The sequence below is a fragment of the Moschus berezovskii genome, chromosome 23 (assembly GCF_049115385.1).
Source record: "Moschus berezovskii isolate FMDL1 chromosome 23, NW_MosBer_1.0, whole genome shotgun sequence".
Taxonomy (NCBI): domain Eukaryota; kingdom Metazoa; phylum Chordata; class Mammalia; order Artiodactyla; family Moschidae; genus Moschus; species Moschus berezovskii.
The window spans coordinates 28,985,895-29,008,798 of record NC_142482.1 but is presented as its reverse complement, the minus strand read 5'-3'; the positions used below and the strand labels follow the sequence as shown (position 1 = coordinate 29,008,798).

Sequence of the window (22,904 nt, the reverse complement as noted above, 5' to 3'; positions counted from 1 at the left end):
ATTCAAGAACAATAAAGTACTTGTTTTAATCTCAGTTACTAGTTTTCTGAGATTCTGTGTAGAGGCTAATTTAGTTATGTTTATCTTTGCAGCTTGAGAGTTTTCCCAGCAGTACCAGCTCCAGCCAGGATCACTCTCTTTACTCTGGACACTCATCTCTTCCACTAAGTGGTGCTATTGCTGCTTTTGCCTCAGAGGTTGAAAACAACAAGGGAACTATGGTAGAGACTACCCTGAAGGAATCTCAGGGCAACCTCTACCAATGGGGCCCCCTTCCTGGGATACCCAAAGACAACAGTCCCCTCAGAGAGAAGTTTGGAAGTTTTCTGTGCCACAAGGAAAAATTGGATATGAAGGCTGAGGGACCAGAGCGACACACAGACTTCTTGCTTCCTCACGAGAGAGCTAGCCAGGATGGCAGTGGTTTCTCCTGCATTCTGAGCATGTTAGCAGATTCTACCAGTACGCAGGAAAAAAGGCGACTTAGCTTCCCTGACATTGAGGATGAGGAGAAATTTCTCTATGGGGATGAAGAAGAGGATTTAAAAGCAGAATCTCCACCAAAGCCCCTTGGGAGCTCTGAAAGTGAAGTTATGAGGCAGAAGGCAAGCTCTCTACCCTCTTCAGCTCCAACTGTAAAGCTAGAATCAATAGAAGAGACCAGTCCAGAATATGCCAAGATTCATGACTTGCTCAAGACCATAGGGCTGGATATTGGGGTAGCCGAGATTAGTAAACTGGCTGCACGCACACAGGAACGACTTCATGGCAAAAAGCCGTCAGGTTCCTCTGCTGACCGCCGTTCCTCTGCTGACCGGCGTTCCTCTGCTGACCGGCACTTTTCTGCAGACCGCTGTTCCTCCGTTGACCGCCATTTCTCAGCTGATCGGCGCTCTGCAGATCCTCACAGACTGGAGAGCGGGGAGGTGCACCATAGCAATACCCACTCCCCAGAAGTGTCCCGTCCACACCAGGTCTCCCCTGTGGATCCTTACTTGCTCACAAAAAACAGCCCGCCGTTCTTAAAGTCTGACTATCCAATGGGTCATATTGCAGGACCTGAGGTGGTTGGCAGTGGGTTTCAGTCATCTGTTGCAGTCAGGTGCATGTTGCCATCAGCCCCATCTGCCCCAGTTAGACTTCCACACCCTGCTTCTTTATCTCAGTTTCATGTGCCAAGGGCCTCTCAGTTTGCTGCAGCTCGGATACCTCCAAACTACCAGGGAGCTACCATTCCCCCTGCTTCCTTTGATGCTTATAGGCACTACATGGCATATGCAGCCTCAAGGTGGCCCATGTACCATGCCTCCCAACCTTCAAATCACCCTCTACCAGACTCACACAGGACAGTGCCAGTTAGCAAACAAGCTACCCGTAGCCGTCCCAACCTCCGTGTGATCCCCACTGTGACTCCTGATGAGCCCAAGCGTGAGGAGTCAGTGCTGGGCTCAATTCCTACTGCCCAAGTGCCTGTCCATGTGTCCATCCCATCACTCATAAGATATAATCCGGAGAAGATTTCTGATGAGAAAAACCGTGCTTCCCAAAAACAGAAGGTGAGTGTTCGCTTTGGGCCTCCTGTGCCTTCTATTTTAACATAAATTTGTATTTGTCTTTTAGAGGGAGCTAAAAATTTGCAAGATCCAAGTTAATCTTTAGAGACTGCTGTTATTACCACAATTTTTTCTTTGATTGTTTTCTTATTTGGCCTAAAGTCTGGCCATAGGTCCCACTGCGATTGCTAGACTTCTTTTTCCTAAGTTTATTTCTCTATCTCAATTACCAGCCTTAGGACACTTTGGGTAGGAGCTGGGAGCCTTGAAGTCTTCAGTATGATTCATCAGAGAGTGAGGAACCAAAATTGGGTTCCTTTCCTGATTTCCATAAAAATCAAGAAATCTGCCCGGGGCAAATTCATATCAATGTATGGCAAAACCAACCAATATAATATTGTAAAATAATTTGCCTCCAATAAAAAATAAATTAATTACCTAAAAAAAAAATAAAAAAAAAAAAAAAGAAATCTGTTTTATCCCAGTGAGTTTTGGGTCTTTTTCCTGTAGTGATTATGGGGTTTTAAAACTATTGACTAGTTGTTGCTTGGTAACTAAACTAAGAAATAAGCTTTGTTTGTTCTGGTTTAACTTAGAGTCCAGGAATAATAATATATTTTATGACATTTTTTTTAAAGTAGTTTTTATACTGTCAAGATTCATTGGGTTCCTTGACTATAGAAAGCAAGCAGTGGCTGGGGTAAAGGTATAATAATTTTAGATGTTTTAAAGCAGCAGGTAAAAATTATGTAGAGATGAGAAACCCAGAATAGAATTTTGAGTAGAAAAATTAATATATACCGTTGATTTTAAAGGTACTTGGTAGCTAACAACTCTCTTTGTTAAACACAGTGACCTAAGGACCATAAAATTTTAATATGTGTTAATTTAGTTTGCTAATAAAATAATTAAAACCTGAGGGAAAAAAATAGAAAAGGTGAAATTGGAAGGGTAATATGATTTTTTTCCAGTTTAAAAGAAATTTAGTTAATCCTTGAGAAGACCAAAAACACCTCTTAATTCTCCATTGTACTTGGGTACCTTGAACTTCAGTGTTTTGTAGGTTTTTTTTTTTTTGAAGTCGTTTGGGAAAGAGAAGAACTTCTATAAGACAAAATCTAAGACTGCAGAGACACTCTCTGAAGACTAGTGTTTTTCCTTTCCTTTACCTTTAAGAACCTAGTACTAGGGTCAGGGCTGACAGTACACAGGGTTTTCACTTGAGTTCCTTATGGACAAGCCATATTTGTTTTTCCCATTAGGTGATAGCAGTATAGTTGAAAGATCAGAGGCTTTAGAGCATATATACCTGGATTTTAAGTCATCTTACTATATGATGTTTGGTATGTTACTTAGTCTTTTGCAACCTCAGTTTTCTTACTGTGAAACAGATCATATCATGATTAAATAAGATGATACATATAATGCAACTAACACAGTGCTTCATCCATAACACATATTTGTTTCCTTCTTGATGGTTCCTTTTGGACTCAGAACTACTATCTAATAGTGTAGTGCTTCGGCTCTCCTGGTAGCTCAAGATGGTAAAGTGTCTGCCTACAATGCGGGAGACCCGGGTTTGATCCCTGGGTCGGAAAGATCCCCTGGAGAAGGAAATGGCAACCCGCTCCAGTATTCTTGCCTGGAAGATCCCATGGACCGAGGAACCTGGTAGGCTGCAGTCCATGGGGTCACAAAGAGTTGGACACGGCTAAGTGACTTCACTTTCACTTTCTTTCTTTTTCTACAAAAAATAGTAGTTTCCAATCATTAGAGTTCTGGGAAGGATAATTCTATTCTGGGACTTGGATTGGAATGAAATATCATCTTTGTTATAAAGTCGGAGGCTCTGTGTGCAGGTGTTTTTATTCTTGCGTTCAGATATTATCTAGTATGACGGTTTCTGGAAAAAAACAACAGAAAAGGGGGATATGGTAGGCTAAAGGGTCTGTTACCATTTTTTATTTTGCAGGTTATTGAAGAGAGGGAAAAGCTGAAAAGTGACCGTGAAGCTCGCCAGAAGAAGATGTACTATCTGAGAACTGAGTTGGAGCGGCTTCATAAACAGCAAGGTATCAGACACTCCTTTGCATGGCTGCCCTTTTGTTATAACTTTAGTAAGAGATCCAAATGAAGAGCTTTGGGGACTTGAAAGCTTCACTTTCAAGAAAACTTTGATATAATTAGACTTATAGAAAAGTTGCATTACTAGTGTAAAGAATTCTCAGGTGTTTTCCAGATTATTAGCATTTTACTATATTTGCTGTATTGGTTTTTCTTTCTCAATTGTGTGTGTGGGTGTGGGTGTAATTTTTCCTGAACTGTTTAAGAGTAAGTTGCAGAACGATAATCCTTTACTCCTAAACACTTAAATGTGTATCTTCTTCTTTTTTAAAATACTTTAAAATTTTTTGGCTGCGCTATGCAGCATGTGGGGTCTTAGTTCCCCAACCAGGGATTGGGGTCTTAGTTCCCGAACCGTGTCCCCTGCAGTGGAAGTGGGGAGTTCTAACTCCTGGACCACTAGGAAAGTCCCAAGTGTGTGTCTTCTGACTACAAGAATTCACTTGTATAACCATAGTACACTTAACAAACTAGAAAATTAACAGTAATATGCTAGTCTGCTGATCTTATTCATATTTTATCAATTGTTCCAATGATGTCCTGAAGCAAAAGAAAATTAAAGATTATGCATTGCATTCAGTTTTCATGTTCTTTTAGTCTCTTTTAATCTGTAACATTTCCCAAATCTTGAGAGGAGATCCCATGTTTTGTAGAATGTCCTCTAATTTTGATTTGTCTGGTGTTTCCTTACAATTAAATTCATGTTGTGCATTTTAGCACAGGAACATCACAGAAATGATGCTAAGTTCGTATCAGGTGTTGATTTGTCCCATACTGGTGATGTCAACTTTGATCATTTGGTTAAGATGCTGTCTGCCAAGTTTCTCCACTGTAAGGTTACTATTTTACCCTTTTCAATTAATAAGTATCTTATAGGGGGGATACTTTGAGACTGTGTAAATACATTTTACTGTGTAAATTCATCATTCCATTTACCTTAATTGGTTAGCTTTCTACTATGAGGAGAAGCTTTCTACCCACCTCTCCTCCCCCATTTATCCATTTATATAATATTTTACTATTATTATTTATCTGTATGCTCAAAGTGCCCCAAATTTGGCCAATGAGAGCATCTTTAAGTTGGCTCCTGTGTCCTTTTTTTAAAAGTTATTTTTAATTGGACGATGATTTCTTTACAATATAGTATTGGTTTCTGCCATTCATCAACACAAATCAGCCATAGGTTTATACATGTCTTGTGTCCTTTTGATGTATCTGTATCATTTTTTGATTTGTGGGTGTATACAAAAAGGTGTATGTACACCCAAAACAGAAAGGTGTTCCATTATGGCACAAAAAGATGTTCCGTTGTGCCTCTGTTGAGCACAACTCTTCACCAGTGCTTTTAGGACTTCACATAGACACTAAGGAAAGAACGTAAAATATTACAGCTTGGTGATAACAGAAGAGCAGAGAGTGGGAGGACATGTAATTTCTTATTTGTCTTTGGACGTTTTAGGGATGAGAAGCTTAGTTATTAATCTTGTGAGGATTAATTCACGAGAACCTGAAGTTTGGAATAAGAAACAACATCAGGTGAACTTAGGGCAAAATCTAAAACTCAATGGATGTGTTGGTGAAGGGTCCTTAAATCAGATAAAGTCAAATATGTGAATAATTATTTGGTTCTCTGAAGAGGACAGCCACAGAATTCATGTATTACAGTTACAGTTACGGCATATATTAACCTTTTTGGAGGACACATGCACATAAACTTGTATATACCCTTTTAGGGATACATGGAGTCTCTCTTTGAAACCTGTCCATAGATCTTTAGCTAATAACCCCTACCTAAGAGATAATGGGAGAAGGCAATGGCATCCCACTCCAGTACTCTTGCCTGGAAAGTCCCATGGACGGAGGAGCCTGGTGGGCTGCAGCCTATGGGGTCGCGAAGAGTCGGACACGACTGAGCGACTTCACTTTCACTTTTCACTTTCATGCATTGGAGAAAGAAATGGCAACCCATTCCAGCGTCCTTGCCTGGAGAATCCCAGGGACGGGGGAGCCTGGTGGGCTGCCGTCTATGGGGTTGCACAGAGTCGGACATGACTGAAGTGACTTAGCAGCAGCAAGAGATAATGTAATCATTCAACCTTTACTTCCATAGGAGCCTCACCTAAACTGGCCCATGTGGAGGGCAAGTCTCACCTGCTTTTAGGATGTTTCATAGAGAGATTTTGTGAGCATAAAGTCTTAAGAATTAGTATTTATGACTGAAAAATGACTTGTTATCTTTCCTGTGTTTCTTTCTGTTGACATTTGACTACTCAGGGGAAATGCTGCGTAAGAAACGAAGGGAGAAGGATGGTCACAAAGATCCACTCCTAGTAGAGGTGAGTCGGCTTCAGGATAACATTATGAAGGACATTGCAGAACTTCGACAGGAGGCAGAAGAGGCAGAAAAAAAGCAGTCTGAACTGGACAAAGTGGCTCAGATCTTGGGAATTAACATTTCTGATAAATCTCAGAAGTCTTCAAGTGACAGTAGGGAGCCTACAGAGAAGACTGGGAAAGCAGAAAAATCCAAGAGCCCAGAAAAACTGTCGTCATCCTCAAACTCCTCTTCCAATAGCAAGGTAACAACTTTTCCATTTCTATTGTATCTTTTATTTTCATGGACTCCTAAAGCAGCCTTCTAACTAACCATTTTCTTAGCTTCCTTTTCCAATGTGTTCTTATTCTTGCTAGTTATTTTTGTAAAACATAGTTTAGATCATGGTACTGTCCTTCAGAATTTTAGCAGTTCCCCATTGCCTCCAAAGTAGAATCCTGGGCCCTCCATGTTCTGGATCTAGCATTTACAGCTTAACTCACTTCAGTCCAGCTTCTAGTCTTCCACAACTTGAAGTGCCTTTTTGGTTCATGTTTAGCAACAAGGTCACCACCATGTTGAACAGCCTCAAATTTCAGTTCTCAAATCAGTATTTGATACAAGGAGCCACTGTCTCCTAAAAACTTTTCTTCCTTTGGCTCCCATCACATTTTTTTTCCTTCTTGTATGTTAGCTGCTCAGCTTAATTTCCTGATCTTTGAATATTTTAGTTCTTCAGGACTCAGTTCTATCCCAGGTCTCCAGAATTCTGCTTTTTCCCTATGTCATTTCATTCAGTCCTGTGCTGAAATACTATATTGACAACTTTCAGTTTTATATTCTAGCTCAGGTGATTCTTCTAAGGTTCAAGTCTGAGGGTCCAACAGACTACTCACTATTTCCACTTGATTGTCTCAAACACCTTAAAATCAATGTATCCTAAATTAAACTAAGATTGTGCTCAGCCTCCCTCTAACCTTTCTTCATCTGCTGTTTGTTACCTGTCTCAGTGAATGACATTACTGTCCAACAGTTTTTATGCCAACAACCTGAAAAGCATTCTTAGTGCTCCCCCTTCCTAACTGCTCCACGCAATTACAGAGTCTGCCAATTCTCCATCCAAAATAAATCTCTGTTCCATTCATCTCATCATCTCTATTGCCATCCAAGTTCAAGCCACCTTCAATTCTTGCTTGTACTTCTACTCTCTTAATTCTTTCTCCACATTCAGCCAATGATTATGATACTACTTTGCATACCTCTTCAGCCTAATTTCAAATCTTATTTTTCCTTTGCTCTCTGTAATTTCATTACTGGCATTTTCATTCCATAAACGTTTCATCTTCTTTAATGTCTTTGTGTCTTCTCCTCCTTCTAATTACTACTCTTCTTATTCTGTGTTGTAACTCAGATTCATCCTCAGATTGCAGTTTAAATTATTTCCCTGACTCCCTTTCTTGATTTTCCAGGTTGTTAAATTTGCCTGATATACACTCTCATACCTACATTTTCCTTCTTAGCATTTAGGGCCTTGTAATTATATTATTACATGTGTTCTCCAATTAGATTTTAAGGTTCAAGGCATCAGGGACCATATCTGTCTCATTCTCCAATATAGTCCCCAGTACACAGCTCAGTGCCTGCCACATAGCAAATAGATAGCTCTCAGGAAATCATTAATTATCCTCTTAGCCTGGAATAATCTTTCTCCCAACCCTACTCATCCACTAAGGCCCAACTTGAATACTCCCCTCCTCGGTGAAGAATTCCTGAATTCCACTGTGATTGAATCAGACCTTTTTTAGCATTCCCATAATATATTACTTTGTTCCTTTATAAAATATATTTCATTCTGCTGTCTTACTGAAAACATGATTAAACTCATGCCTGATTCCATGTCTGTCTCTTGCACTAAATGAGAGCTTCTTGAGAATAACAGAGTATAACTTATTTTTATGTTTTCCCATGGCATCCAGTATGTCTAGTACATAGTAGATAGTCAGTTAATATTGGGGTTAGAGAAGATACTCTGTATTCTCTGTCAGCCAAGCTCTAATTTTTTTATGTCTTCCTGGGAGAATTATCTTTCTCAACCAGGTAGGACTATTTTCTTATTCCAGGATCATTGAGTTCAGGGTCTTTGATGGGAGAAGAGCTTGTAGTTGACTTATACATTCTTTGGGGTTCTGTTTAGGCACCAACCCCATGATAAACTATCATCTTGACTTGAGTGAGAGAATGTTCTCTGAAGTTAACAAGAATATGTTACAATTCGATTTTCATTTCAGCAGTAGGGAATGTTCTCTCTGCAAGCTCTGTTTCCTACGTGTCTTTGGTCTTCTTTCTTTGCCTCTTTTTAAAATGTGTGGTTAGTTTGATTTTCTTTCTCTTAAATAGCTCATTTCATAAAAGTAAACACATGCACATTTCCACAGTTCCATTCACTTAGACACAGTTGTTACTAATGAGTTGGTGTGTATTATTCCAAATTACCTTCTTCTGTTCATTCATTTAATGAATATTTCTTGGTCTCCAAAAAAGTGCCAGACAGTGTTTAGATATGGGAAGTATAAAAGGGAGCTATGTAGTTGGTGGTGGTGGTGGTTGTTCAGTCGAAAGCAGGCTAAGGAATATGGAATAGTTAGGGAAAGTCTTTTGGATAAAGTGACATTTGACATTCTGTGCCTAGTCACATATCTATTTTGATTATTCAAATACATCTTTTAATAGATTTGTGTTTTTTTTAAAAAAATTGGTTGCACTGGCTCTTTGTTGTTGTGCACAGGTTTTCTCTAGTTGTGGCAAGGGGGGGCTACTCTTCATTGTCATGCATGGGCTTCTCATGATGGTGGCTTCTCTTGTGGAGCATGGTCTCCAGGGCACACGGGCTCAACAGTTGTGGCTCAGGGACCCTGGAGTGCTCGGGCTTAAGTAGTTATGGTGCATGGGTTTAGTTGCTCCACAACATGTGGAATTTTCCCAGACCAGAGGTCGAACTGGTGTCCCCTGCATTGGCAGGGAGATTCTTATCCACTGTGCCACCAGGGAAGTCCTAGTCAAATGTATTTTGTTATTTTGTTGTTGTTCAGTTTCTAAGTCACGTTGACTCTTTGCAACCCCATGGACTACAGCATGCCAGGCTCCTTTGTCTTCCACTATCTCCCAGAGTTAGTGGGCGATAGTTGTTCACATTCATGTCCATTGAGTTGGTGATGCCATCTAACCATCTCCTCCTCTTCCGCCCCCCTTCTCCTTTTGTCTTCAATCTTTCCCAGCAACGGGGTTTTTTCCAGTGAGTCAACTCTTTGCATCACGTGACCAGAATATTGGAACTTCAGCATCAGTCCTTCCAATGAATATTCAGGGTTGATTTCCTTGAGAATTGACTGGTTTGATCTGCTTGCAGTCCAGGAGACTCTGAAGTGTCTTCTCCAACACCACAGTTCGAAAGCATTTGTTATTTAGTCTTGTAGTGTTTCATGACTATCTTTCCATGTCAATAAATAGACTTCTGTAATATCATTTTAGCAACCTTATTTTTATTGTTGTATGGATAACAAATTTAACCAGTTAAATTACCTATCAGTTCAGTTCAGTCACTCAGTCATGTCCTACTCTTTGCGACCCCATGAATCACAGCATGCCAGGCCTCCCTGTCCATCACCAACTCCCAGAGTTCACTCAAACTCATGTCCATCGAGTCCATGATGCCATCCAGTCATCTTATTCTCTGTCGTCCTCTTCTCCTCCCGCCCCCAATCCTTCCCAGCATCAGAGTCTTTTCCAGTGAGTCAACTCGTCACATGAGGTGGCCAAAGTATTGGAGTTTCAGCTTTAGCATCAGTCCTTCCAATGAACACCCAGGACTGATCTCCTTTAGAATGGACTGGTTGGATCTCCTTGCAGTCCAAGGGACTCTCAAGAGTCTTCTCCAGCACCACAGTTCAAAAGCATCAATTCTTCGGCAATCAGCCTTTTTCACAGTACAACTCTCACATCCATACATGACCACGGGAAAAACCATAGCCTTGACTAGACAGACCTTTGTTGGCAAAGTAATGTCTCTGCTTTTTAATATGCTATCTAGGTTGGTCATAACTTTCCTTCCAAGGAGTAAGTGTCTTTTAATTTCATGGCTGCAGTCAGCATCCACAGTGATTTTGGAGTCCAAAAAAATAAAGTCTGACACTGTTTCCACTGTTTCCCCATCTATTTCCCATGAAGTGATGGGACCAGATGCCATGATCTTAGTTTTCTGAATGTTGAGCTTCAAGCCAGCCTTTTCACTCTCCTCTTTGACTTTCATCAAGAGGCTTTTGATCTATAGTTTGACCTAATTTCCTAAGGATAAATATCATGGAATAGAATTGCTTGGTCAAAGGTATAAAGAATTTTGAGGTATGTAATATGTATTCCTCAATTATGTTCTGGAAAGGTGGTGTCAGTTAGTGCTCAGCAGCAGTGTCTGCGTGTGCCCGTCCCTTACCTGCTGGGTATGATCTCCGTAGTGACCCTTGAATAGGACTGTAAAAGGGAAAGGTTATCGTTGAGATCTCAGTTGTTCCCCTTTCTCCATTTAGTCTTCCTTTCCCCACCAGCCAATGTTCCAGGTGCTCCATTCCCTGATCGTGTCTACTGTGGAGCCTCCTTCATACTCACCTCTCTGTGTTCCAGAATTATCTTTTTTTATGTACCTCACTCCCCAGTATTATCCAGAATTCTCATTTCCTGAATACTTTGTTCTCAGCTTGCTAGAAAATGAATTTGTATTATTTATTATTGATCACTTAATGTTGGAGAGTCGATATATTTTAAAAGAGGGTTCACGTTAATTGAAAGATGTTAAATTCTAATGGTGACATTTTAGGCAGTTAGAAACATTTTACCCAGATTCCTGTAAGTCATCCTAAATAGATGACTATCCCCTTTGTCTATGCTAGCCTTGTTCTCTAGTTTTCTATACTGGATGTGTCTGTGATAAGAGAGTTCACTATCATCTGGTTTGTTTTTTTTCAATTGCTTAATCTGTCAATTATCTTTTCCATTTCCTCTTCCCTTCCTAGTTGTCATCATGGTTGATAAACTTAACTAATGTATTTAGTTGTATAGGTAACACATTTAACATCTACCAAAGGTGAAACTATGGAAGATTCCTATCCACTCTTGTTCTCTGCCTCCCTTCCCAGAGGAAGCCGATGTTTCCATAATCCTGAGTATTCTTCTAGATATTTTCAGATATATAAGTAAATATATTGTCATTATGATTTATTCTTCATGATGACATGACACTGGAATCAAATTAATTCTTTTTGAGTCTTGGAGACAGATTTCTTGTGGGGTTTTTCCCAGTTTGTGCAGCTTTAGGCACTGGAAATATGATCATACAGTCCTGTGTTATTGTGGTAGCTACTTGCTTTTTCTGAGGGAAGACAGATCTAGATTGTCTTGAATTCCTTCTTAGTACAAGTTTTTCCCCCTCTAGGAATCAAAGGTAAACAATGAGAATTCCCGTACCAAGAGCCCCAAGCCTGCTGAGAGCCCCCAGCCAGCTAAGCAGTCTGATGAGCCCGTTGCTGCCTATGAGTATTATGATGCTGGCAGTCACTGGTGCAAAGACTGCAACACCATCTGTGGGACCATGTTTGACTTCTTCACCCATATGCACAATAAGAAGCACACACAGGTAGGTATCTTGCCCCGTGTTATTTCCATTCTTGCCCTCCTTCCCCTCAAACTCCTATATCCCCATCTGTATTACAAAGCTGGAAAATGAAACATTCTCATATGGGCAGGAGCCCCAATCTGAAGAGCCAAGAGGTACCAACAAAGGAGACACCATCCCCAGGGCTCAGTCCAGGGGACCTGCCTGTAACTAAACACCATGGCAAGTGTAAGTGAGGCTGCTGCCTCTTTTGATTCCTTGAGTACCTGATTATTTGTTTCATTTTATCCATTGCTAATACTTGGTCTAACATATGTTTACCTTTTCCACAGGTGATTTCCGTTTAAACAGTTGGCAGAGTGGGTGGGGGTGGGGAGCTGGGGGCTTCTGGTCCCCCTTGGTTGTTGGGGAGAAAAAGAAAAGTGGGTCATTGAGATTTTAGTGCTGTGTGTGAGCGCCTCTGCCTCTTGCAAATAGACACTGGATCCCTACAACAGACCTTGGGCTTCAAAGACCCAGAATGAAACCAAGCAAGATGCTGTAAAGCGCACTGACAAGATAACTGTTCCTGCAAAAGGTATGTTTCCTCCCTGCCATTTTTGTAGTTTCCTTACATTCAGTCAGAGAAGAGGTATCCCTGAACTAAGGTGCAAGGAAGCAGCATAGAGTGAGACTTAACCATTACTTCTAACAAAGCTGGAAGATTCCATTCCGTGTGCGCAACTAGGTCCTAAAGAAATAAAGAGAGCTATTAGACAGGAACAGTCTCTACCCATATGGCCAACAATCTAACAGATGTTAAACACACACATACCACTCTAAAATAAAACTTTCTTTGTGCTTGCTTCGGCAGCACATGGACTAAAATATGACTTTCTTCACCACTGACTTATGCACCAAAACCTTATTTGAAATCCAGGTGAAAAAGAACAGTAAGAGATGCAAAATAACTACCTTTTCAGCTAAGAACTAGAAAATATTTTTGAATAGTTGTTATTAGGGGCTAAGTTGAGAAACAGAAAGTTTGTCTTTAAACTTCTCAGTTTCTTACCTTTGTAAGTAGTCAGTGCTTGTACATCCTTTATATCTGGAGAAGATAAATTCCTAAGTAATTAATACCAACATGAGAGATTCTCATACAAATGATACTGGGCTTTTGGGGAGTATAATTTTTAAATCTCCTAAGATGCTTAGTGCTAGTTGGAATTTGAGGAGAATCAGCAACAGAAAAGAGTCTGGCCCAGAAAACTCCTAAATTAACCAGTTAGTGTTCCCAAAATATAGAACGGATGGAGGCCCTGAGTTCAGGCTTTAAGTTGGAAAAACATACCATTGAGATTCTAAATGCTCCTTCTGACTTGAAAGTGAGTAAAGTCCTTTATACTGTTAATCATTTTACTGCAAAAGGGAAGTGGGATTTCCTTTGGTTGCTGTCATCTTGGGTAGAAATGACTTATTTTCTTGACTTTGTTCCATTTCTTGCAGGCTCTGAGTTTCTGATTCCCATCACTGGATATTACTGCCAGCTCTGTGAGGAATTTTTGGGGGATCCAATTTCTGGAGAGCAACATGTGAAGGGTTATCAACACAATGAGAAATATAAGGTTGGTCTTTGTAGTAGCCTATGGAGTTTTCCCACTTTCTGCAGTAATCCTTTTGATGTTGTCAAGCTCAAAGCTAGAAAAAGTCCTTAACACTTTAAATTCTGTATAACCACAAGAAAGTTCTCAATCCTAGTAAGAAATGCTAACCTGAGAGGACCATTTATCCTTGAGGAAGGTGACTCAGAATTTTCACTAAATGAATTCTAATAGTGGTAGGGCCAAATTTTCTCTCTTAAAAGTATTTTGCCCAGTTATTGAGCCTTTATATTTTCTCTTCCCTAGAAATATGTGGTTGAAAACTCATTGTATGAGGAGCGACGGAATCTGGACCGCCAGGCTGGCTTGGCCGTGGTGCTAGAGACAGAACGGCGGCGGCAGAGTGAGCTGAAGCGCAAGTTCAGTGAGAGACCAAAGGAAGAGAAGAAAGAAAAACAGGCAAAGGTTATGAAGGAAGTAAAGGAGGACGACAGGGTGTCTGAGGAATTAGAGGACCAGCTTTCTGAGGGTGGAAACTCCCCTGAAAAGGCTGAAAATAGAAAGAGGCCTAGCATCAAACTTCAATTAAAAGAAGAAATAAAGAAAGAACCACCAATATCTTCCTCTTTCGGGAAATTCAGCTGGAAGAAGCCAGAAAAAGAGGAGGAAAAAAGTTTAGTGATCCCAAGTATTCCCAAAGAAGAGACTGTGGAAAGTAGTAAGGACAAAGAGGAGGGCAAAGCTGATCCTGGGAAGGCAAAGCCTATAAAAATCAAACTCTCTGGGAAAACTGTTGTTGCACATACTAGTCCTTGGATGCCTGTAGTGACAACTTCAACCCAGACTAAGATCCGACCCAACCTGCCCATCCCATCCACAGTCCTCCGCAAATCAGGTTCAGCCACAGTAAGCAAGCCAGCTCCGCTTAACACCTTTCTATCCATCAAGTCTTCTGGAACCACTGCTAAGCCTCTGCCAGTGGTTAAAGAGTCTTCAGCTGATCTCCTCTTGCCTCCCGACATAATTTCTAAAGCATTTGGAGGGGAAGAGGTGATTTTGAAAGGGTCTCCAGAGGAAAAAATGGTGCTGACTGAAAAGAATGAGCCATCACATATACCTGAACAAATGCTACCACCTCCTCCACCGCCACCTCCACCGCCACCTCCACCACCTCCAGTTATACCTCATCCAGCTGCCCCATCTCCTGCCCAAGCAAATGCTATTTTGGCTCCAGTAAAATCAAACCCAGCTGTATCTCACACTGTCATCCCTGGCTTCCTGGGTCCTAACATTTTGAACCCAGTATTGCCGGTAGCCATCATGGCCTCAGCACAGCCTACTGCTATTCCTTCTGATGAGACGGCTCCTGGGGTGAGTGAGAGTGACCGGGACCAGACCCTATTCTCTGTGTTGGTGCGTCCTCCACCTCCCCTCTCAAGTGTGTTCAGTGAACAAGCCAAAAAATTGGAAAAGCGAAATTCATGCTTAGCCACAGCCAATGCTAAGGATCTGTATGACATATTCTACAGTAGTGGTGGAAAAGGAGCCCCTGAGACTAAGCTGAGTGGTGGTCCATTGGCCAACGGGGAAAACAGAGCTGAAAATTCAGATACCTCTTCCACTTCTGCTTTGAACAGCAGTGCATCCCAAGAGGAGTTGCCTTCAGGTAGAAATTTGGTCTCTGCTCCTTTGGTCAGCAACTCTGAAAAGCCCATTTCAAAACCTCTGGTGTCCCTAGGAAGATTGTCAGTTGTAGAAACTGTAGATTCAAAAAACAGAGGCAGCAGCTATGGCTTCCTGCAGCCTCTGACAAGGTTGTGCCAAAACAGGCCTTATGAAACTATTACTCCAAAGACAGAGACTTTGGCCAAGTGGACCTCTGGTTCCTTCCAGAGTGATGCTAATAAGGATGTAGCTCCAGTGAGGAAAATTGAACTTGACCTGGGAGACCCTGGGCCACCAGGTGTGGAGCCAGCCTCTGAGCTGTCGGATATACAGTGTCATACCATGCAATCTCAGAAGTTGGAAGAAACCCACCTTTTGGAATCTAGTAAGCAGCAAAGCCAGGAGCTCCACCAATCTAAGGATTGTGGAAAAAGTGAGGTAGAGACAAGCACTGAACTAAAAGAAGAAGGAGTCAAACTCTCTGAAAGGACAGTGAGAGAGGGAACAGATATCAATGTTGGGCCCAATAGCGTAGAGGACTCTAATTTGAACAGTGGGAACAGATGCATGTGGGAGGAAGAAGTAGAACAGCCCAACTCACATAGGACTGACAAAAAGGCTAAACAGTCCAGGAAATTGGTAACAGAAAGTAAAACTCAAGGTAAAGTAGTACCTGAATTGAAGACACAAGCTGTCTCTTCCACAAAGGCAAAAATAGACTCATTTCCGTCAGAAGCTAGGTCTTTACTCCAGAACCCACAAGATGTGAAAATTTCTGCCCCAGAATTGCTTCTGCAGTCCCCAGCCAGATCAGATATGTGTTTGAAAGACCATGAACAGAAGCAAGGAGTCCCAACTGGTAGTGAGGAGTGGCTAGAAAATTCAGCACCAGAATCAGCTTCCAGAACTTCTAGGTACAGAAGCCTCAAACTGAAGAGAGACAGATCAAAAGACTTGCAGGCTAAAATGACCTATAAACTGACTGTTTGGGATGAGAACAAGAAGCCAGAGACCTGGGAGAGCCCAGAGAAACCAAAAGCAGAAGCCCTGGAGCTTCGAGATGTCCATCCAGAACTAACAGTGACAATAGAGAGCAAGGCCTTAGAAAACTTTGAAGTTACAGATTTAAAAGTAGAAGAGCTTGCTGCCCTGGGAAGCCTGGGGAATATAGGTGTTGATTTCTGCAGTACTCGGGTAGACCCAGCACATAGAACCCCAGTTGCCCTGTCTCAGAAAGTATGTGAAGAAAATTCTGTGTCGCCTCTAGGAGGTAATCCCTCCACTTTCACTGACTTTGAACCAGTACCATCCTTTTCTGAGTTTCCTTTAGATTCTCCCAAAACCCTGCTGCTGAACTTCAGAGCAGAGGGTGAACAAAACTCTTCTAACCCCAGAACTGGGAGGATCGCTCCTAACATTTTGAAAACTGGACTTCCTGTAGAAAATGTTGGCCTTGGCTTGGGGAACCTAGAGGGAACACACCAGGCCCTGGACCTGTTAGCAGGAGGAATGATGCCTGAGGAAATAGAAGAAACATCTAAATTAGAGAAACAAGATTCACTCAGATTGGAATCAGAAACAGTTAATCCTTTAGGTCTTGGACCATCTCCTTGCCTTCCAGACCTTGTTGATTTTGTCACACGGACATCTGGACTTCAAAAAGAGAAGATACGTTCTCCTCTCTCTGAGCCAGGTGACCCTCCTGAGTGTAGTTCCCTGGAGATGGGACCACTGCAGCTAGAAATACCGAATGCATCCATCACGGAAATAGCAGTTCCTCAAGTAGATGAGTATAGTGACAGCCCTTTGAATGTGGTAAAATCTGTGGCTTCAGCGTCCCATACAAGGGAACAGGTAGCCGAAGGCAGTACGATCCCTCAGGAAATAGCTGCACAGGAAGCTGCAGTTGATGCCTTCCAGGACCACACAGAATCCAGTATTCACAGCTGAGAAAGCACGTTCAGAGCTACTTGTGGATGAATCCTATTGGCTTCTAGAAATCAGGTGCCCAGGTGACCCAGGACTAGTTGGATCTCATCTGGAACCTACACTAAGAGATGCAGTGAGCATCTTAGAGTAAATGTTCATGGAAGCTAAAAAATTTACCTCTGTTCCTTTTTTCCTTAAGAAACCAGACAAATCAATCATAATTTCTATACATATCTGTAAAGTATTTTCTGTTAATTATTATTATTTGCCAATTTATTTTCTCCAACTTTGTCATTAAAATCAAATGTCTATCTGGCTCACCACCTAGTGTGCTTTGATTGTATTTTGGCTTTGACTCTGCCATTTCTGGGGGAGGAGGGAGACAGAGCTGATTTCTCCAATTGCTGTGTTGTATTCCCACCCAATTTCTTGGGCAGCTGATGGAGCTCTGGGAGAAAGACAAGAAAGCCTGCTGAAATGGAAAACTACTGATGAAGGAAGGATTGTCCATCTCTTAGGCTTTCCATTTGGATGAGCCTGCCTTAACATTGTTTGAAATCCAGCGTGAGTAGCCCTTTTGTTTACTGTTCACTTCGTTGTGGCATGTCAGTCCCCACAATTCCTTCATTCTGTTGCCCTTGCTTGAGCTGGTCCTGCTAATCCACAAACCTATTTGGAAATGACCTCAGTAAACATGGAAGAAAATCTCCCAGGCTCACTTTTGGAAGACAGCAAATTGGTAAGGCTTATTTATGGCTTGGTGCCAGGAGCAAATACGCTTTTTGGGTCCCTTTTGTTTTTGAAATGGCCTTTGTTCATTGTACTGTGATCCACTGACACTGTGCAAAATTATTTAGCAGCCATTTTCTGTTCTGAAGAGGTAGAAGATCTGAAACTTGTTTTGGGATTGTACTCATTCTCTGTTCCACACTTATATGTATTCCTTACTCTACCTCTCCCTTTCCCATTTTTTCCTCCATAGTGTGATGTTTTGGATTGTATATTTGTTCAAAAGATTAAAGATTTATGAGTTGACTTGGACAAGTTTAACTTTATTTTTATTGTGTTAATTACTTGTAATAAATGCATTAATCTCATGTTTCTTTCTGGATTTTTGTTTTGCAACCACACACATTTGAATTTCATAGGAAAGCTAGAACAATGAACTTCCTCTGCCCTATTGTCTGTCTCCCCCTCCCAACCTTCTTTCCCCAGTTGTTAGGGCTACTTTTGTTAGGTTATAGTGTGTGCCCCGGTGCTTCCTGGATGGGTTAGTGAGTAGGCAGCAGAGGTCTGGTTTTGGCATCTTTCTGTTGTGCAGCTTTGTATATACTTTTATGTTGACTCTCCCAGTGCTTCTCTGGCAACTGAACTCCCCAGAATACTCGTGTTCTTGCTGAGGGTGCTCTTGAGCAACAGGGATCTTGGTCCTTAGATTTTCTAATATCTGTCCCAGTTTCCTCGTGACACTGTAACCTGGCTCAATAGAGGCTTTGATGTCTTATTTTCCCACATGCCTCAAAAATAATGCAAAGTTGCTGATCTTTTTTCCTAAGAATTCTTGTTTTTCTGTTTCCTTCTGTGCAGAGCTGCAGAATCCCTGTGTTAAGTTCATGAAGGCTATTTTTCTTCACTGATTTAGAAATTTAGAAGTTGTCCTGGCCTCGCTTCTTTGTCTTGTAGAGGGGGCACAGATTTGAAGTAGTTAGGTCCTTGGATGATCCTCGGCCATTTGCCTTACTGTGGTTTCAGACAAGTTACTTTGCCACACCGTGCCATAGGGATTTTTTTCTTTAATATGGAGGATCATTATCTCCATCTCACACCAGATGTGTATAGGGTCAGCCATCCTGAACTGTCTTCCAAAGTCTGCTTTTTAGGCTGAAACCTGAGTTCAGAGCATCTTTTTGGCCTGGAAACCATAAGCAGATTCAGAAGGTCCCCTTTAACAACACATAAACCCAGGTAAGCTTCGGAGATACATTTGTTTCTCCAAAGAACTGCTCCCTCTCCATTCTAGAAGTTTATTTACAGGAATTTGGAGAACATAAGCGTTTAACATGCCAGTTGTTACTGATTTTCAGGACTGTTCACTAAGTAAGTTCCACCTCCCTTTGGGGAGAGATGGGTGAGTTTAGGGTAAGCATGGAGAGGGGTTAATGCCATACAAATCCCAGTGCTAAACTCTCTCGGAGTCAGAATCTTACTCTCTGGTTAGGAGCGGGCCAATTGAGAAGGATGGGGAAGGGAAAAGACAAAATTTAGGAAGGGCAAAACTAGGGTCAGGAAGGTCCCCTGGAGAAGGGCATGGCAACCCACTCCAGTATTCTTGCCTGGAGAATCCCATGGACAGAGGATTCTTGTGGGCTACAGTCCATGGGGTTGCAAAGAGTTGGACATGACAAGCAATTTAGCATGCATGCATGAACTAATTTAAGTAATGGGCTGGAGTACTTTGAGAAACTCCTCTTGTACTCTTGATAAAGGGCCCCTACCGATGTTAGGCTTTTTCTAGAATAATGCCCACTTTTAAGAGCTGAAGCAATGGTGTTCTTCATATCTGCCTTAACCAGCAGAAGGAGAGCTTTTAGGATTCTGTAGGTTGGGTGGAAAGTCTTGGTAGCTTCCTCTTTGATCAGTGGGATAAGGTTTTGGAGCTTATCTAGAGAAGCCATTAGAAAGGAAGGGCACAACTTGAATCCAGTTGCTAGCGCTTAGAGTCAGGGCCTGGTTCTTATTATTCAGTACTAACAGTACTGAGTGAATTTTCATCTTAAGAGACAGGCACATGCAAAGAGTGGACCCTAATCTTTACATGTGGCTTATGGTGTCACATAACTTGTAAATATCTGCAAACATCAGAAATAGTTTTTATTTGACTCCCTCAATTATGAGAACAGATGATCAGCAGTTGGTTTTAAATTTTGGCAAACACCAAGTTTTACCTAGGTTGTGTAAATAACCCCCTAAAACTTCCCCTTGGCTTTGTGAATGGAGGCCTTTGCTTTGTAAACCTCTTTCTTCGCAGCTAGCTTCAGGGCACATAATATTCTTAATAACCCTTCTGCTAAGTACACCTGTTTTACGCTATGCCACTCCATCTCTGAAAAATGTAAAAATATTAGCTAATGTTTTGGTAGTAACCACGCCAGAGTGTATATCCATTTATCAGACTGCCAGGTTAAGAGACTGAGGAAGAAGGGGGAGGTGGGGCTGGGGAGTTTGGACATATAGAATACAGGTGTCCAGTAGGGGCATTAAGTGTTTTATTTAAAAAAGGCCGGGGGAGGGGCAGGGGATCAGGGAGGAGACAGTAAGGTGGGATTTTGTAAAAATACATATTCCCAAGCCCTGGTTCTAACTTCCACAAAGCTTACCTTTGTTCCAACCTACAAAGAACCTAAGCAAGGTCTTCATTAACAATTCTGTGAGAAGATGGACAAATAAAAATAATTTGAGATTGTGAGCACATTTCTTCTTTATTTAGAGCTTAATTTTACAATAATGTCTATGTAATTTTTAACCAAAAATTACCTATATAATAACAGTATTCATTGATATGCCGAGCACCTGAATTTACAATGAAAACCTACCCGTGAAGGAAATCATCACGCAGATTTGCCCTCAACCCTTAACACTTTCGAAGACCATGTGCATTTACATTGTAGCACTTATTGTGGTTGTACTTTTATATTTATGTTTCTTTGATTAATATGTGCCTCTTTTCCACTGCCTTCCCTCACCTAGATTATAAATTCTTGAGAGCAGGAAGTCTGTCTTTGCTTACTGTTTTTTATCATTGTATTCACAGTATACAATTGCCTGGCACATTTAAGAGTACTTGATAAAAATTCAGTAGAAGAATTAATTTGGTAGTAGTTGCTATTTTTTTTTAATTAACTCTGAATACTTTGCAATTTATAAGTGAGTAAAAGCTGTAAATTGCTGATTGTATTTGCTGAGTGCTTAATACTTCAGAAACTGACTGTCCTCTTGCTTCTGTCCTGGGTCTTATCTACAAGGTACTGTCTATAGCAGTGAGTGAATATCAAGGCTGCCATCATTTCAGCAGCATTCCAGAATAGTGGTTGGTGCCAGGCGAGGAGGGGGACACTTCCCCTGAAGCTCCTACAAGAAAAACAGGATGGGGAGGGGGCAGTGCATTGACTTTAGAGTTAACAATAAAAGACTTTAGGGACTCTGATTTTCAGATGGCTCCTTTTCTCCTTTCAGCCAGATTTTATAGGCATTTTGAAGTAAATTAAACCCCAAATCCCTCTGATTTAGCTGAAGGAATAATTCAGCCTTTCATAGCCCAGCATTCTGTTGTCACTTCATCAAAATTCTAAATCAAACTGTCAATTTTATTCCTGGAAGGAGACAACCAAAAGAGTTGCCTTTGGAAAAGGAAGGAGTGGTGCTTTTACTTTTTATTTTGTATATTTTTTGTTTGATCATTCTGACCATGAAAATGCATTTTATATAAAATACAAATATTTTATACCCATATAAAATATGTACACACACGGAATTTTTATGTCAGACTTATCTGGTGCTGAGAATTGTAGACCAGATTTTTTTCCCCCTTCTGTATACTTTTATGTGTTAAAAGATTAATTTTTTAAAAAAGTTATCACTCAGGGCATTCCTGTCTTCACGGTCATCAGTTTTCCGTTATTACAAATAGGTCTTGCTGCTTTTCCCTCAAGACTTCCCAAATTCCTCTATTTCCATCAAGGTGAGGCAATATACACTGAAGAATACCATTCTTCTCTTCCTCATCCCTAGCTGTAGTTCCTATCTCTGTGGCGTGGGTTATGCATTTCCATTCATGCTGTATGGGCACTTAGACATTAAATTATATAAATCAAGATATCTGTCTTCACAAAGCTTACTTTAAAGCAGGTATACAAAAGATACCACAAAGTCTCTGTTGCATTCAAAGGGACACAAAATAACGTATCCGTATGTGTTGATTAAAAGATTTACAGGCTTTTGTTCCTTCCACTCCTGAAGGATCAGGCAAGAAAAGTGTTTTGTAGTAAACAAGGGAAATGAGCATGTTTAAGAGAAGCCAGTGAGCAGAGTAAAAATAGAGACAGAGGGACTTCCCTGGCCGTTCAGTGGTTAGAACTCTGTGCTTCCACTGCTGGAGGCACAGGTTCGATCCCTGGTTGGAGAATTAGGATACTGAGTGCTGCACAGTGTGGGCTGCCCCCACTCCCAACCCATCAAAAAAAAGAGACAGTTACTTTATGGTAGAGGAAGATAGCAAAAAAATTAAAGTGACCATATTGAGGTACTGTTTTCTTTCATCTCTCCGATAATTTGCCCCTGCTAATTCTATCCAACCCTCCATAGCCTGCCTACCTAAGGATGACTATGATGAAATTTACCAACTCTAACCCACTTATCTTCCTTTTTTTTCAGGAGCAATTGCAGAAGTCTAAAGATTTCTAGAAGGACCACAGAAGATATTTTTGTTCAAGGGAGGCAGGGACAGAAGCCACAGGAACAGTGAGTGCCCCTGGGGCCAGTGGGTAGCGTCACCTCTAGGGTCTGACTTCCAGAAGGTGCGTATGATTGCTGGAGCAGGAATGGGTTGTGGAGAAGGTCCTGTTATTTTCGCTGCCAGGAAATGGTGAGTTGGGTGAGCAAAATGTTGTTTATGTCTATATCTTTGTACCAGTAGAGGAGGAGCAAGATGAGGATAGGCACAGAAAGCATATATTTTAAACTTGCCACTCCTCATCTCAAATTATCTCCTGCTGCTGCTAAGTCACTTCAGTCGTGTCCAACTCTGTGTGACCCCATAGATGGAAGCCCACCAGGCTTCCCCATCCCTGGGATTCTCCAGGCAAGAACACTGGAGTGGGTTGCCATTTCCTTCTCCAATGTGTGAAAGTGAAAAGTGAAAGTGAAGTCGCTCAGTCGTGTCCGACCCTTAGCGACCCCACGGACTGCAGCCTACCAGGCTCCTCCATCCATGGGATTTTCCAGGCAATAGTACTGGAGTGGCTTGCCATTGCCTTCCACGAATTATCTCCTAACTTCTCTTACTTTGAGATTTCTTTTTA

General features: G+C 41.4%; 1 protein-coding gene across 5 annotated transcripts in view; it reads left to right on the top strand.

The window, feature by feature from the left end:
* Positions 1-22,470, top strand: part of ZNF318 (zinc finger protein 318) — a 33,018-nt gene extending 10,548 nt beyond the window's left edge. The window contains exons 4-10 of one of the 5 annotated variants that reach the window (XM_055406284.2): positions 93-1,556; positions 3,526-3,625; positions 5,952-6,256; positions 11,474-11,674; positions 12,131-12,230; positions 13,139-13,257; positions 13,540-17,924. In XM_055406284.2, coding sequence (XP_055262259.2) covers positions 93-1,556; positions 3,526-3,625; positions 5,952-6,256; positions 11,474-11,674; positions 12,131-12,230; positions 13,139-13,257; positions 13,540-16,848 — 5,598 coding nt within the window. In that variant the 3' untranslated portion in view covers positions 16,849-17,924. Of the gene's footprint in view, positions 1-92; positions 1,557-3,525; positions 3,626-5,951; positions 6,257-11,473; positions 11,675-11,783; positions 12,231-13,138; positions 13,258-13,539; positions 17,925-22,257 lie in introns of those variants that run through there. The other 4 variants (XR_016036113.1, XM_055406286.2, XM_088831511.1 and 1 more) reach the window with 4 other exon arrangements.
* Positions 22,471-22,904: the final 434 nt, after the last annotated feature.